Source organism: Pteronotus mesoamericanus, unplaced genomic scaffold (assembly GCF_021234165.1).
Source record: "Pteronotus mesoamericanus isolate MK-2021 breed Mesoamerican mustached bat unplaced genomic scaffold, CSHL_Meso_final contig_50, whole genome shotgun sequence".
Lineage (NCBI taxonomy): Eukaryota > Metazoa > Chordata > Mammalia > Chiroptera > Mormoopidae > Pteronotus > Pteronotus mesoamericanus.
The window spans coordinates 21,525,010-21,540,634 of NW_026555186.1; the positions used below are offsets into that span (position 1 = coordinate 21,525,010).

General features: G+C 34.3%; 1 protein-coding gene across 1 annotated transcript in view; it reads right to left on the reverse strand.

Moving 5' to 3' along the window:
- CENPK (centromere protein K) overlaps positions 1–15,625 on the reverse strand; it is a 40,903-nt gene that overhangs the window by 18,608 nt on the left and 6,670 nt on the right. Inside the window, exons 3-6 of the mRNA XM_054578232.1 lie at positions 14,640–14,777; positions 11,641–11,697; positions 7,472–7,544; positions 3,113–3,159 (exon numbers count right to left, since the gene is read on the reverse strand). Coding sequence (XP_054434207.1) covers positions 3,113–3,159; positions 7,472–7,544; positions 11,641–11,697; positions 14,640–14,756 — 294 coding nt within the window. The 5' untranslated portion in view covers positions 14,757–14,777. The remainder of the gene's footprint in view (positions 1–3,112; positions 3,160–7,471; positions 7,545–11,640; positions 11,698–14,639; positions 14,778–15,625) is intronic.

The following is a 15,625-nucleotide window of genomic DNA, read 5'->3' on the forward strand; positions in this document are numbered from 1 at the left end:
CTTCTCAAACTATTCTGAAAAATTGAAAAAGGAGAAATACTTCCTAACACATTTTATGAGGTCAACATAACCCTGATACCAAAATCTGGCAAGGATAACACACACACACAAATATAGACCAATATCTCAGATGTAAAAATCCTAAACAGAATACTAGCAAATTGAATATAACAACAGATTAAAAAATAATATATCATGATCAAGTATGATTAAGTCCAGGGGTGCATGTCTGCGACTCCATCACCCTGGCTAAAACAGTTCACCCTACCTTTGTGATTCCCTGTGACCCTGCCTCACTAAACTTTTGGTCCCACCCAAGCTGCTTCCACTGGCCTGTCTAGGCTTACACTGCAGACTCTCCTAAAATCTCTCTAAGATCCACAAGTCCCAAACAAGCAGCATCTGGCCTCTGTGTACCCTGTACTTCTTTGCAAGCAGTCCCAAGGCTGGCACTAGCAACAACCAACCTCAGTTCTCAGCTTAGCCTGTCCTGGGTCCCTCCAAGCACAGCACAAGTGGCAATCATCTGCAGATCACTTTGTAACTCATGCCTGGTGGCCCAGGGCAGGGCACAGGAAGCGGCTCACCTTGGTCTAAACCTCCCCAGAGGCCCCAGAATTAGGACATCCAGTGCACTGCTTCAGACCAAGCCAGAGCCAACACCCAATCTCCTCCATAAGTGACAAACTGGTGGACTTGGTGAACAGCAGAGCCCTGTTGAAGCAAGTCTTGTTCTATGAGGTTGGTCCTTGACCACCAGCTCCCCTGCTGTAGTCACAGCTGGTCCTTGCAGCCCACTGGCCGCGGCAGGGGGATGTTCAGTCCCTTCTACACGCAGATAGCAGTTAAAGCTCAACTATAACAGAAGGATGCACATAGTCCATATGGGGGGTATACCTAGAATGCCCCACTTGGGTGAAAGGGAGGCTACACTACTGAGTCCCACAGGACACCTACTATTTACAGTCACTCTACCAAGCCCAGGAGACATAGCAGCTCTACCTAATACATAGAAACACAGGGAGGGGCCAATATGAGGAAACAAAGAATCATGTTCCAAATGAAAAGACAGGACAAAACTCCAGAAAAACAACTAAACAAAATGGAGACCTCAAGCAATCTACTAGATGCTGACCTCAAAACACTGGTTATAAGGATGTTCAGTGAATTTAGGGGAAGAATAGATCAACTCAGTGAGAACTTCAACAAAGTGGTAGGAAACATAAAAATGCAGAAAACATAAAGAACTAATCAGAAATGAGAACTGCAATAACTGAAATGAAGAATACACTAGAAGGAATCAACAGTAGATTAGATGAAGCAGAGGATCAAATCAGTAATTTGGAATATAAGGTAGCAGAAAAAATACAATTTCAAAAGGAAAAGAAAAATGAATTTTAAAAAATGAGAGCAATTTAATGGGCCACTGGGAAAACATCAAGCATGCAAACATTCACATCATGGGAATGTTGAAAGGAGAAGAATATAAGGAAGGAATTGAAAACCTACTTGAAAAAATGACTGGAAACATTCCTAACCTGATGAAGGAAATAGACAAACAAGTCTAGGGAGCACAGAGAGTCCTAAACAAGGTGAACTCAAAGAGGCCCGAACTAACCCTTTTTATGATGGAACATCATAAAAACACCAAGGGTTAAAAACAAAGAGAGACTTTCAAAAGCATCAAGAGAAAAGCAGATAGTTACCTACTTCGGAGATCCCATAAGACTGATTTCTCAACAGAAACTTCATAGGCCAGAAGAGGGTAGCACAAAATATTCAAAATGATGAAAAGCAGGGACATATAACCAAGATTATTTTTCCCAGAAAGGCTCTCATTTAGAATGGAAGGACATATAAAGAGATTTCCCTGAGAAGAAAAATCTAAAAGAGTCATTACCACCTAACCAGTACTATGAGAAATGTTAAAGGTCTTTTTTAAGAAGAAAAAAAAGGATAGAAATATGAATAATATGGCAATAAATGCATATCTATCAACAATTACTTTAAATACAAATGGACTAAATGCTCCAATCAAGACTTAGGATGGCTGAATGGTTAAGAAAACAAAAGACTTCAGGTCAAAAGACACTCAAAGATTACAAGTAATGGGATAAAAAAAAACTTCATGAAAATGTAAAGAAAAAACACTAGGGTAGAAATACTTGTATCAGACAAAAAAGACCTGAAAACAAACACTATAACAAGAGACAAAGAAGGATCCAGGAATTCCACTTTGGGGTATTTATCCAAAGAAACCCAAAACACTAATTTGAAAAGACATATGCATTCACATGCTTATTGCCACATTATTTACAATAGCCATTCTATGGAAGCAACCTAAATACCTATTAATAGACAAATGAATAAAGAAGTGGCACACATATACAATGGGGTATTACTTGGCCCTAAAAAGGAATGAAATCCTACCATTAGTGACACCCTGAAATTCCTAATTTCAGGACACTGAAGTGTCCATACACTTCAGGACTTGAAGTCAGGACTTGTCAAGTCTGAAGTGACACTACAGACTTGAGTGAAATAAGTCAGAGATAACAAACCATATGATCTCATTTACATGCAGAATCTAAAGAAGAAAATAAACAAACAGAACTGAAACAGACTCATAGATAGAGTATTTTTTTCAGTTGCCAGATGTGACGGGGGTTGGAGGTGAGGGGGGTTGGGGGCTGAGCGAAAAGGGAAAGGGATTAAGAAGCATAAATTGGTAGTTACAAAATAATCATGGTAATGTAAACTACAGCATAGGAAATACAGTCAATACTGTAATAACTATGTATGGTGCCAAATGTGTACTAGAATCATTGGGGTGATAACTTTGTAAATTATATAAATGTCTAATCACCAGGTTGTACACCAGAAACTAACATGATATTGTATGTCAACTGTAATTAAACAATAAAAAATTATTTACAAATAATAGTAAGAAAAACCAAAGGTCCAAAAAAAATTCAGTTCAATAAAACATAATTAAAAACAAATTAGAAAATTAATATGGCTTTAAAGTGGATTCTTCCTATTTCTTATGTCATGAACTTATATAAAATACTTATAAATTATTTGGGGTTCTACAAATCATTAAATGACTTACCTCTTCTTTTCCTAATGATACCAGAAATTCTTCACTCAGTGAAAGTACTACAGAAAAAAAAAAAATTACACATATGCTTAGTTAACTCTCAAAAGTCAAGAATTTGATTCTGTGGTTTCTCAGATACCCCTTTCCCTTTCCACTTAATGTTAACAGAACATTTTTATGAAATATGTGCAGTTTATGAAATTATTTTTGACATCATTATATACAATATATAACCAACTTATATATTATTTAATACAGGTGTAATATGCATTGTTTTTTAATGCCTTTTTCTTTTATTTTGTTTCCCTATCCTTCAAAATCAAAACTAATAACCTCTAGTGTATTTCTTCTGTAACCACATGATCCTATTCCTATATAACATATATGTATATATACACATTTGTACATGAAAGGATTAATTTTGTCATTGCTGGTTTTACAAGATGGAATCATATCATACACATTATATTTCATTTTCACTCAGCAAAACCCCCATTTTTCTAGTGTAAATATAATTCATAGTTTTAAATTGCTGCACAAACTCTGGATGGTGTAGATTAGTGGACTGAAAGCTGGCCTGCAAACTGAAAGGTCATGGGTTCAATTCCCAGTCAGGGTATATGCCTGGGTTGCAGGCCAGGGGGAACATGTGAGAGGCAACCTATCGATGTCTCTTGCACACTGATGTTTCTTTATTTCTCTTTCTCCTTCCCATCCCCTCTCTCTAAATAAGTAAATAAATACAGTCTTTAAAAAAAATAATAAATTGCTGCACAATATTCCATAGGGTGAGTATACCATAATGTATTGAGTGAGTTTGCTATTAACTGAGCATTAATATTGCACCTAGTTTTTATGCACACAAGGAAAAAAAAATAAACCAATGATGCAGTAAGCATTCTTTCATTTATGTTTCTGTATTGGTGTTTTCATTTCTGTGGGAAAGATTTCCAGACAAGGAATTTCACATACAATGTATATTTTGAATTTTAATACAGTATGCCAGATTCTTTTCTAAAAATTTCTATGAGCAATGAATGAAAAAGAGCAAATGACATTATAAACTTGTTTAAAATTTTTGTCAGTCTGATGAGGATAAAGTAATATTTCATTTAAATTTTGTTAGCAAAAATAAATCCTTATACTTAGTTCAACCTTTGTACTTAAAATTGCCTTTCTTAAGAAAGTGCTATTTAAAATTTCTCAAATGATATGCAACTGAAAACTTCCTTAGTTATCTGTCATCCTAGAGGGTCACCTAACAATCAAGAGTTTCTTGTGTGTTTTATAGGCTCTGTATTAGAACTGATAGAGGCAGCAACTGCATATACTAAATCATTTCAATAAATGCAATGAGGAGTCTAAGTACAAAAAGTTTCGAAATCTGATTCTTAATGTGGCCAAGGTTAGCATTTCAATATTCATTCAAACAATCATTTCAACCAATACAACATGGCAACCTCTAAGAATACAAAGATTTTTAAATTTTATTTTATTTATTATTTTTAAAGATTTTATTTACCCATTTTTACAGAGAGGGGAAGGGGGAAAAACAGAAAGGGAGAGAAACATCGACCAGCTGCCTCCCACATGCCCCAACTAGGGACCTCGCCTTCAATCCAGGCATGTGCCCTGACTGGGAACCAAACAGGCGACCCCTCGGTTTGCAGGATGACGCTCAACTCACTGAGCCACACTAGTCAGGGTACAAAGATTTTAAAAATCCTTTCAGTGTGGCAGCCTATTAAACAATAACCCTAAGCAAGGTGAGTATCTGACCAACAGGTCAGCCTATGTGTTCAGTGTTATCAGTACCAGGTGTATATATATCAGGGGTGATGATAAGAAAAATAAAGATTAAAAATTTCCTGATACATAGCATTAAAAAGAATAAAATACTTAGGAATAAATTTACCTAGAAAGGAAAAAACTTCTACACTAAAAATTACAAAGTGTTTCTAAAAGAAATTAAAGATCCCAAGAAATAGAAACACATTCAATGTTCAAGGATTGGAAGACGTTATATTGCTAGGATGTCAACACTACCCAAATCAATCTGCTGGTTTAATCTGATCCTTATCGAAATCCCAATGATGTCCTTTTTGTAGAAATAGAAAAATCCATCCTAAAATTCACATGGAATATCTCATATGGCCAACACAACCTTAAAAAAGAACAGAGTTAGAGGTTTTACACATCCTAATTTTCATCTACAAAGCTACAGTAATCAAAACTATGCCGCTGGCATGGAGAAGAAATAGAGACCAACAGAATAGAGCAGAATAGAGTGCTGAGCACTCAATCCTCACTATATGGTCAAATGATTTTTGAGAAGGGTGCTAAGATAATGAGGAAAGGGAGAGTTTCCTCAACAAATGTTATTAGAAAACTAGATAATACACATGTAAAAGAATAAAGTTGGACCTTTAACTTTCCTTTAAATTTGAAAATTTCCACAATTAATTGAAAAAAAAAAATCTCGATTGAAAAGTAAAAAGCCTATTATAATAAATGAAGGGATTAGGAATGAAGGCCTAAAGCAGTCTGTGGAAATAGAGTTCAATATTTTATAACTGGCTGTATGTGAAATATAAAAGAATTTAGAAGTACTCAAATTTATTACAGATCAAATAGAGGCCATTCAATGGGTCAGGAAATGAAGACCAGTTCATGAATTTGAGGTACCTACAAAATATTTTGGAAAAGCTGTCTAGAAGCTAGAGAGAGATGTAAGTGTGACATTACAGTGAAATTTGGTTTGGGTATATAGTTCTGGAAATTGCTATGGAAATTGTGTCACCACTCCTCCTGCCCAGGTCAAATGCTCAAGTCCTAATCCTCAGTACCTCAGAATGTGACTGTGTTTGAAATTGGATCTTTAAAAAGACAATTAGGTTAAAATGAGATCGTATACAAAGAGATTAAGAAATAGACAGGTGACCATGTTAAGATACAGATTGAAGATGAAAATCTGCAACCCAAAAAGAGAGACCTCAGAAGAAAATAACACCTTGATCTTGGACTTTATGGACCCCAGAGTTGTGAGAAAATAAAGTTGTTAAAAAGGGCAAAACAAAACAAAATAAAAAATGACCCGGTTCATGGTACTTTGAGATAGTAGTCCTAGCAACCTAATACAGAAGTCATTAATATGGATATAATACATAAAAACAGAAGCAGAAAATATAATGCTGGAATAGCATTTAGAGTAAGAAGTGACAAAGAGTAAGAAGTGAGCACAGTCCTCTGGAAAACACCAACATATTAAGAGCAGAGCATGAGCAGCTTTTGAGATGCTCAACATAATGTTCAGAAAGCAAAAGGATATATAGCTGGATGCAAATAAAATCACAATTGTATATAGCCTACCAAAAGTGCTAAAATTAAAAAGACTACTATGTGGTAGCGAGAATGTGGAACAATGGTAATCATTGGCATGGATATGGTGATTACAACCAAGAATACATATGAAATTGGGAAGAGAATGTAGAAAAGACTCCCAACAACTAGGGAAGAGAATGATAAGCTTACAAAGGAGACTAAGGAAAATGGGGGGAGCTAAAGGAAAGGAGACAGAATCAACAGAAAGCGGGAGACATATATGGAGAAAGAGGATGCAATACATACAGAATACCATATACAGGCATATACAGCATAGAGAAACGCAGGCTTCTATAATAAAAAAAATTTCCTAGCTGGGGATTATAACTACAGATTTTTAAGCAATCTTCTATTTCTCAACTAACGGCAAAAATAAAGTTGGTCTTAGCCTGATAAGTCAAAAGGCAATATATAATCTGTGTTTCCCATATGTAAATCAGTTTCTAAAACACTTTTCCACTACGTAAGTTTCATTCATTAAGAAACAAATTACAGTTTCTACTAAGACAGTGTCTAGAGGATGAAATGTGGCTATAATATCTCCATAATTAAGGTTATTATGAGACAGACATGTTCATCTATAACAGTAAAATAAGCACAAAATAATGTACATGAAGAAAGAAAAATAAGATGAATTCTTTCTTTCTTAAAGTTGTTTATTTATTTTTGGAGAGAAGGGAAGGGAGGGAGAAAGAGAGGGAAAGAAACATCAGTGTGTGGTTGCCCTTGCACGGCCCCAACTGGGGGGCCTGGCCTGCAACCCAAGCATATTCCGATTGGGGGTTGAACTAGTGACTTTGGTTTGTAGGTCGGCACTCAGTCCACTAAGCCACACCAGCCAGGGCAAAAATAAGATGAATTCTTAATAATCAATGCAATTTAGGCAATTTCAAGAAGGCTAGATGGATCTTGTAGTTCTTCTTGTGATCATTAAATTAATTTGCTGTTACTTTGTTTACAAAAACACAAACCTAAAAATAAGAATCTTACTTTCAGGAGTTTCTTTCTGCCATTGACTGAGTTCAGCAGTTAAACATTTCACTTGCATAATTAATAATGACAGCTATAATAAAAAGAACAAGAGAATAAAACAAAATCATTTCTTGTAGAATATTCATAGCTACTCATAGATGAATATGTAGACATTCTTTATATTTTAATACAAAGTCTTAACATAAATGGCTAATATAGTCACCTAAGCTATAAAAAGTTATCACTCCAAACAGAATTCTGCTTTAAACCACACCAAGTATAGTTCATAAATTGCCAGTTGTACCAGTGATACAGTATTAAAAAATGATAAATTCTACTTCACCAATTAACATAAAATAAAAGAACCTAAGTACATTAAGTTAATTTAGGGAGTACATTCCCTAAATTAATATTTCATTAAAAAAATAATGTAGCCTTGGCTGGGTGGCTCAGTCGGTTGGAGCATCACCCTGTACACCAAAAGGCTGCAGGTTCAATCCTCAGTCCAGGCACATATAGGAGGCAACTGACTGATGTTTCTCTCTCACATTGATGTCTCTCTCTCTTTCTCTTTCTCTCTCTAAAAATCAATAAATATATCCTCAAGTGAGGATTATAAAAAAAAAGTTACTTCTTGCCAACATTTTTAATACAAATTTGCATTAAAAATGCTGTTTTTCCTCTCTATGCACTTTCAGAAAAATTGCAACTGTTTTCAGCTGAGTAGTAAAAAATAATTTAAAATACATATATAGCGACAATTACAAAATAAGGCTGGTTCCACCAGCCACACATAAAAACCAGATAACGTTTTACTACATGACAGTTTTCAAACTGTATACCTCTTTAGCAAAGATGAATTAGGGTGAATATGTTTCTGATATTAGGTCGTTCCAATCACTGTAACTTTGATAATTACAAATCTATGTGATAAATCTGTTGCCAGATTAGACCACAAAATTAAAGCCTATGCATGTTTAAATTTCAGCACATTTTTTATCTCCTCTATGTAATTCTTATTAGTAGCCAAACATAAAAAAATCACATTTCAAAAATGCAGTATTACTATAATGTTTACACTAAAAGAACAGCAACTATTGCCTTTTTAAACTGATTTTTATTATACAGAGCAGGTAACTCAAAGACCCTGCTCTGTATTATAACACTGCCTGTTGAATAGTTAATAGAGGTTAAAAAAAACCCCAAAAAACTAGTCTCTTTGAAAACTTTATATACTTATATACAGGTGCATTTGCAGGTATTTAAATTTTTACCAAAGGAGAGTTCAACAGTATTTTCTTACAGATAATTAAATAAGAATCTGAAAAAATTTTTTGTTAACTATAAAGTAATTTATAAATGTTTATTATTACTAGGAAGGGATATAAAATTCTTTAAAAGCATTATCTAAACTAGACAAAACTTTATCATGATGATAAAGAATTCTATTAGTTTCCTTCATATATTAGATTAAAATATACAAATTATTGATATTCATTTTTCTATTTAAAAAGAAAGCAGTTTCATACAGTTCATACTATATTCATGAAACACAGCACTTATCTTGCCAAAACCCAGCTAAAATACTCAAATTATTTCTGATCTTGCTATGAAATTAAACAACCCTTTCTAAAACAAAAATATAACAGTAGTATTTCTAAAGTTATTTAAAGTAAAATATTTGAGTAATCCTGCCATTTTCTCATTTAAAATATCTAAATTCTTGCTTTAGAAAATGAATTGTTTTAATATTGAAGTTTTTAAGTTTAATAGGTGTACAGAAAAGAGTTAAAGCAAGTCATAAGATTACCCTTAAAGGTCTGCTTGCAAGGCGGGCATCTGGGAATTTGGATTTTGAAATGCTTCCTTCCTACCAACCTAATGGATAAGAGTGGCTCACTATAACTGAACTGTGCAAAGAATATGACTTATGTAGAACACGTGCTTTCCTTCTGGGAGTCAGCTATTTTGATAACTGCTAGGCAGAGGATCCCTATGTGACTAGCACCCACAAATAAGCTTAGGCATTGAGTCTCAAATGAGGTTCTCTGGTAGACAACATTTCATACTTGCCGCAAACCATGGGGAATTTATTAGCATGTTTGTGTGACTCCACTGGAAGATGACTCCTGAAAGCTTGTGCCTGGTTCCCTCTAGACATCAGCCTATGGTCCTTTCCCCTTCATTGATTTTATTCTACATCCTTTCCATGTACTAAACCTCAGCCACTAGGTTCACTATATACCAAGGCCTGTGAGTCCTCTTAGAGAACTATCAAACCAAAAGTAATCTTGGGGACCCTTAACATGATAGGAAAAGACATTCTGTGGATTGATTAGATGTTACTATTGACTATCTTAAGATCCTGATTATTTACAACTAAAGTACCACCCTCAAAGCCAGTGTTTGGCTCACTGCATAAAAATCATTTAGGAAATATATAGGCCCAGTCCCTACTGACTGTTTTTTTTTCTTAATATATATTTTATTGATTATGCTATTAGAGTTGCCCCATTTTTTTCTCCCCTTTATTCCCCTCCACCCTATACCACCCCATCCCCCAACATCCCCTCCCTCCTCTGCCCTTAGTTCATGTCCATAGGTTGTACATAAAAGTTCTTTGGCTTCTCCATTTCCTATACTGTTCTTAGCCTCCCCCTGCCTATTTTGTACCTACTATTTATGCTGCTTATTCCCTGTTCCTTTTCCCCCATTCTTCCCCCTCCTGATTCTGTTTCAGTAGGTCTCAATTTCTACACTGTAAGAACACATTTCCCAAGGAAAACAGATAATAGTTTATATATACTAATGCTCTTTCAAATAACACCATGCAGTTTTATCTTGTACAACAGAGCTCTATGTTTATTGATGGACACACATTTTTTTTTTTTTTTTTTACAAAAGATGACTTAATTCTTTTTTTTAAAACTTTATTTATTTATTTTTTAGAGAGGGTAGAAGAGAGTGAGAAACATTCAGGTGTGGTTGCCTCTCGCACTCCTGCTACTGGGCACCCGGCCCGCAACCCAGGCACGTGCTCTAGATTGGGAATGGAACCAGCGACCCTTTGGTTCTCAGGTCGGCACTCAATCCACTGAGCCACACCTACGAGGGCAAGATCACTTAATTCTTCATCACCAATTTTTAGATTAAAGATCAGGTGAAACATGTACTTCCAAAAAAGACAAATTAGTTTTTCCTCCTTCTTTCTCTCTCTCTCTCTCTCATCTTCTGTTGAGCATTGTTATCCTCATAGATTATCATTTTTTCATATTGTTATAATGAATTTAAGCCATTATTCCTTTTGACGCTCAAGGGATACCAGCTGGTGTGCTTTCAATGATCTTTTGACATGCTCCCACCAGTTTTGGAGAACTTTTATTGGAATCATTTGTATTACTTGACTTTGTTCTTAGAATTTTTATTACTAAAATATATTTAACTTTTTATATGATCAAATATATCTAAGTATTCTTTTATAATATCTAGATTTTTATTTATAGCCAAGAATTTCTCCCATGTCACTAGACTGCAGTCTCCTTGCTTTTCCTATAAGATTTTTATAACAAGCCATCTACAATTTGATTACATAACGAAATATGGAGGTTAGATTTTATTTTCTCCCAGATGGATACCTAGTTGTTTCAGTGTCATTTATTAACTAATTCATCTCTTTCCCATATACTGGATCTATCATCTTTGTCGTATTTTGAATTTTTAATCTGTTGTACGCGCACTTTGTTGTATTCCTAAACCAATTCCATAGGTCTTTGATTATTAAAATGGATATCTTAATCCTTTTTTAAGCCTAGGGTAAAATCAGGTAAGATTCTACAAAAATAATAAAATAACTGTGGCTTCTGTACTTAATACAAAGTAGGTAAGATTTTGTTATAGTTTTTAACAAGGTTTTCATAATAACCGTAGCCATAGGGTAATTGACTCAACAGTTAAATGTATCTGTAGCTCTAATAAAGTAAAATATTCTTATTTATTTATAACAGCTCACTCGAGAAGTTCTTAAAATACTTCTCTTAAATCAGAAAGAGTAGAGAATTTTCTGAATGATTAAGCATATAGGTATTAAAAAAAACTATTATACTTGGTATAAATATAGACAGATAAACATACCAAAACATAAAGAATTCCATTTATTTATTTTTAGACAGAAACAAAAGGATTCATACCTGAGCATTTGAATCAGTGAGTGTCTCGGTTCCAACAAGCGATAATTTATTCTGACACTTGATTTAAAAAGTAAAGAAAAACAAGTCATAACCCAAAATTTCCTCTCCCTCCCTTTTTACACTTGTCAATGTAATATTCCTTGAAAACAATATACAAGTATCGGATTTAAGAGAACAATTTTTATTCAATTCCTCATTTTATAAGCAAGAAAATAAGGAAGGTAGCAAATAGGTCCCAAGGTGAATCCATCAAAAGTAAAAGGGTATACTGGATTCTATATAGAAAACAATCAGTATGAGAAACAGGAAAAAAGAACAAAAACTAATGAAGTGAATTAGAAGTCAGATAATAGAAAAATGGGAAATAAGAGGGAAAGCGCTACAGGAAAATAACGAGAAGCAAGAAGACAGTTCAGACCATGAGAAAATAAAGTCTCCAAGAGACATTGTTTCTGTGCCATTAACAAAATCCACAACTATAATTAGTGATTATATCTGAATAAAATTATGAGTAATTTGAATTTTATTTGTGGTTACAGTGGACATTGGAACCTTGGTTCTCAAACATAATTTATTCCGGAAAACTGTTCAAGAAGTGATTTGTTCAAAAACCAAATCTCTTTTGTCACTTGAGAGATGCAAGACTGATTATACAGCAAGAAAGGGTTGTCTGGTAGAGAATCAAGACACAAAGTTTTGTTAGACAGCTGCGACACTTTTTTCATGAACAACTTGTTCAAGAACTGAATTTTTTGAGGACAAAGACGTTCAAGAACCAAGGTTTGACTGTATTTCTATTTACAGTATTTTTTTGAGAGTTTTTAAATAATAGTTTGAGCCAAACTGATGACACAGGCCACAGAGCAAGATCTCAAATGCTCTAAAAAATGACAGTTTTGTAGCTTCTTTTATGCATTTGAATTAAGGAGGGATTGTACTTATAAATGGAGGTGGGAGAGAGCAATGTGAGTACTGGATTACAGGACAGTTAACCAGATTATGTACTCTCATTTTTTCTTTTTTTTTCAATTATAGTTGACATTCAATACTATTTTATATTAGTTTCAGGTGTATAGCACAGTGGTTAGACAATCATGTAATACAAATCATGTAATCTTCCTGATATTTTAAGTACCCACCTGACACCATTCTTAGTTATTACATTATTATTGACTCTATTCCCTATGCTGTATTTTTCATCCGATGACTATTTTGTTACCACCAACTTGCACTTCTTAATCTCTTCAGCTTTTTCACTAAGACCCCTGATCCCCAGCAATTCCACTTTTGGATATATATCCAAAACACTAGTTTGAAAAGATATGTGTACTCCTATGTTCATTATAGCATCATTTACAATAGCCAAAATATGGAAGCAACCTAAGTGCCCCTCAGAAGACAAGTAGATAAAAAAGTTTGTTACATACATACAATGGAATATTACTTGGCCATAAAAAAAGAATGAAATCTTATCATTTGTAACAGCATGCATGGGCCTAGAGGGGTATTATGCTAAGTGAAATAAGTCAGAGAAAGACAAATACCATATAATTTCACTTATTTGTGTTCTCTTGAGGGTGTTATTTCAAAGGTGTATCAATGTATATACACTGAAACAATGAAAAGGTCTTGCTTAAGGCAAAGGAGCCTTAAACCTTTTACTAATAAGCTTTTTGTTTCAGGCATGACTACCACTATAACCTGCCCACTTATGAATTTATGATCAGATGCACTACTTACTACAAAAAATAGTTGAAATTATTTAAAAAATCAAATTTCTATATTGAAAAATATCAAAAGCAAAAAAAAAGATTATATAAATAATCTTGAAAATACATCAAACCATACAGAGTACCAAGATTTATGTTAAAATGTAATTTAGGAAAAAATGTTAATCTGCCCTTATCTGAAACTTTATGGGAAGGAAAAGAATGTGAAAAATATCTGTGGCCTATATCATACATTACGCTATTCCAAGTAGGACAAATTTTTACCAAATATTTAGTTTATCAGAAGTGACTCTATTTCACTAACTCAAAAAATGTGCCTGCATTTCAAAAACATTTTCTAAATTAACCCATATTTTCACTCAAACTCCATAATTGTGTGTACTCTACACTTCAATTACTGTCTCAGGAAATAGCTCCACTGACCAATCACTGGCCCAAACCAGGAACCTGAAATTATCCATAACTCCCCATTTCACAATTAAAGACCAAGTCCTTTTGGTCCTACCTCCTTAATATTTCTTGAATCCATTCTTCTATTTGCAATAACAAGATTTAGCCCTTGAGTACTTCTTACCAAGACTACTTCTGCAGCCTCCTCAATGCTCTGTCTACCTATAGTCTCACTCTTCTGCATTCATTTTCTTCAAAACCACCAGAGTAATTTCCCCAAATTACATATCTCATCGTGTCACTTAATGTTTATAGTCCTTCAATGGCTCCCTATAGTATACACTCAACAAAATCCACCATGTTCTTGGCCCCAATTTACCCCTCTAGTCTCCGTAAGTCCTTTTTCTCCTAACTTACACAAGTCATAATATGCTACATGGAGTTCTCTAAACTCTCCCAGCCTTTATATATTTCCTTCCTTCTGCTTTTTATACCTCTCCCACTTTCATTTACCTTTTAGAAATGAATTCAGTCATTACCTCTTTCAGAATGCTATCTTTGACCCCTTCAGTCTAGGTTTAGGGCTGCTCCTAAGTAAAATCTTTGCACTTCCACCACAGTAATTCTAATATAATGGCCATTGCCTCCATTAGATGATACTCTCTCTGAGGGCAGAGACTGCAGTCATTTTTTTTCTTTCTACAGTTTAACTAGTATAAAGTTCACTGAATGAATGCTTATAGGTCTGGAAAATACATAAATATTTATCATATAATATAATGACTTTCAGGAATCAGCGGAATTATCTCTTTCCTAAGTCTATTATTGAAATGGAATTAACTCTTAATTGATATATCACTTTAATCCCTTGATACTTACTGCTTCCAAATCTTTCCACATTTCTTCACATTGTTTAATAAGTTCTTCTTTAGCATCTGTAACATCTTCTACATCTGTAGCACTATCTGGATTTAGATCTTGGTTACTCACTGACATGACCCTTGTGATTTTCTTAGCCTTATAAAAAAAAAATTAAAGTAAAAAATATTTATTCATTTAACAATATTTGTTGAACTTCTATTATCTGCCAGATACTTACCCAGGAGCTAAAGATTTAACAGTGACCAAAACAGGTAAAAATCCCTCCTATAATAGCACCTACATTCTAGTTATGGAAAACAAAAAATAAGCCCCATTTTAAAAATACATACTGTAGTATATCAATTGATTTATAAGTGTTATGAAGAAAAGCAAAGCAGGAAAGAAACACAGCAACGGCTGGGGGAAAGGGCAATATAATTTTACACGAGGTCATAAAAAGTCACTGAAAAGTTGAGAACTGAGCAAAAACATAAAGGAAATACGAAGTGAGACATGGTGATATTTAGAAGAAGAGGTTCCAAGTAGAGGGAAATGCAAGTACAAAGGCCTTGGGGCAGGAATATGACTGCCTTATTCCTACAGCAGTAAAACAGCCACTGTGACTAGAGCAGAAAATGTAAGAGGGAGCACAAGGTCAGAGAGATGGTAACACAGATGAGATTCTGTGGGCTTTAGGCCGTGTTAAGGACTTAGGCTAAGATAATAAGTGATTAAGGGGTTTTGAACAGAGCAATGATATGATTTAAGTTCTACAGTATAACTCTGGTCAACTACAGCCAAGTAAGAACAGAAGCAGGAAAGCCAGTTAGAAAGCTAATGCAATAATCCAAGCAATATGTGGACAAGGATAATATTGAGGCAGTACCAAATATTCTGAATATTTGGTATAATTCTGAATATTTTTTTAATTTAATCTTTATTGTATATTTTCCAATACCATTTAGTCCCTTTATACTCCCCTCCCCCCCAGGAATCACCACACG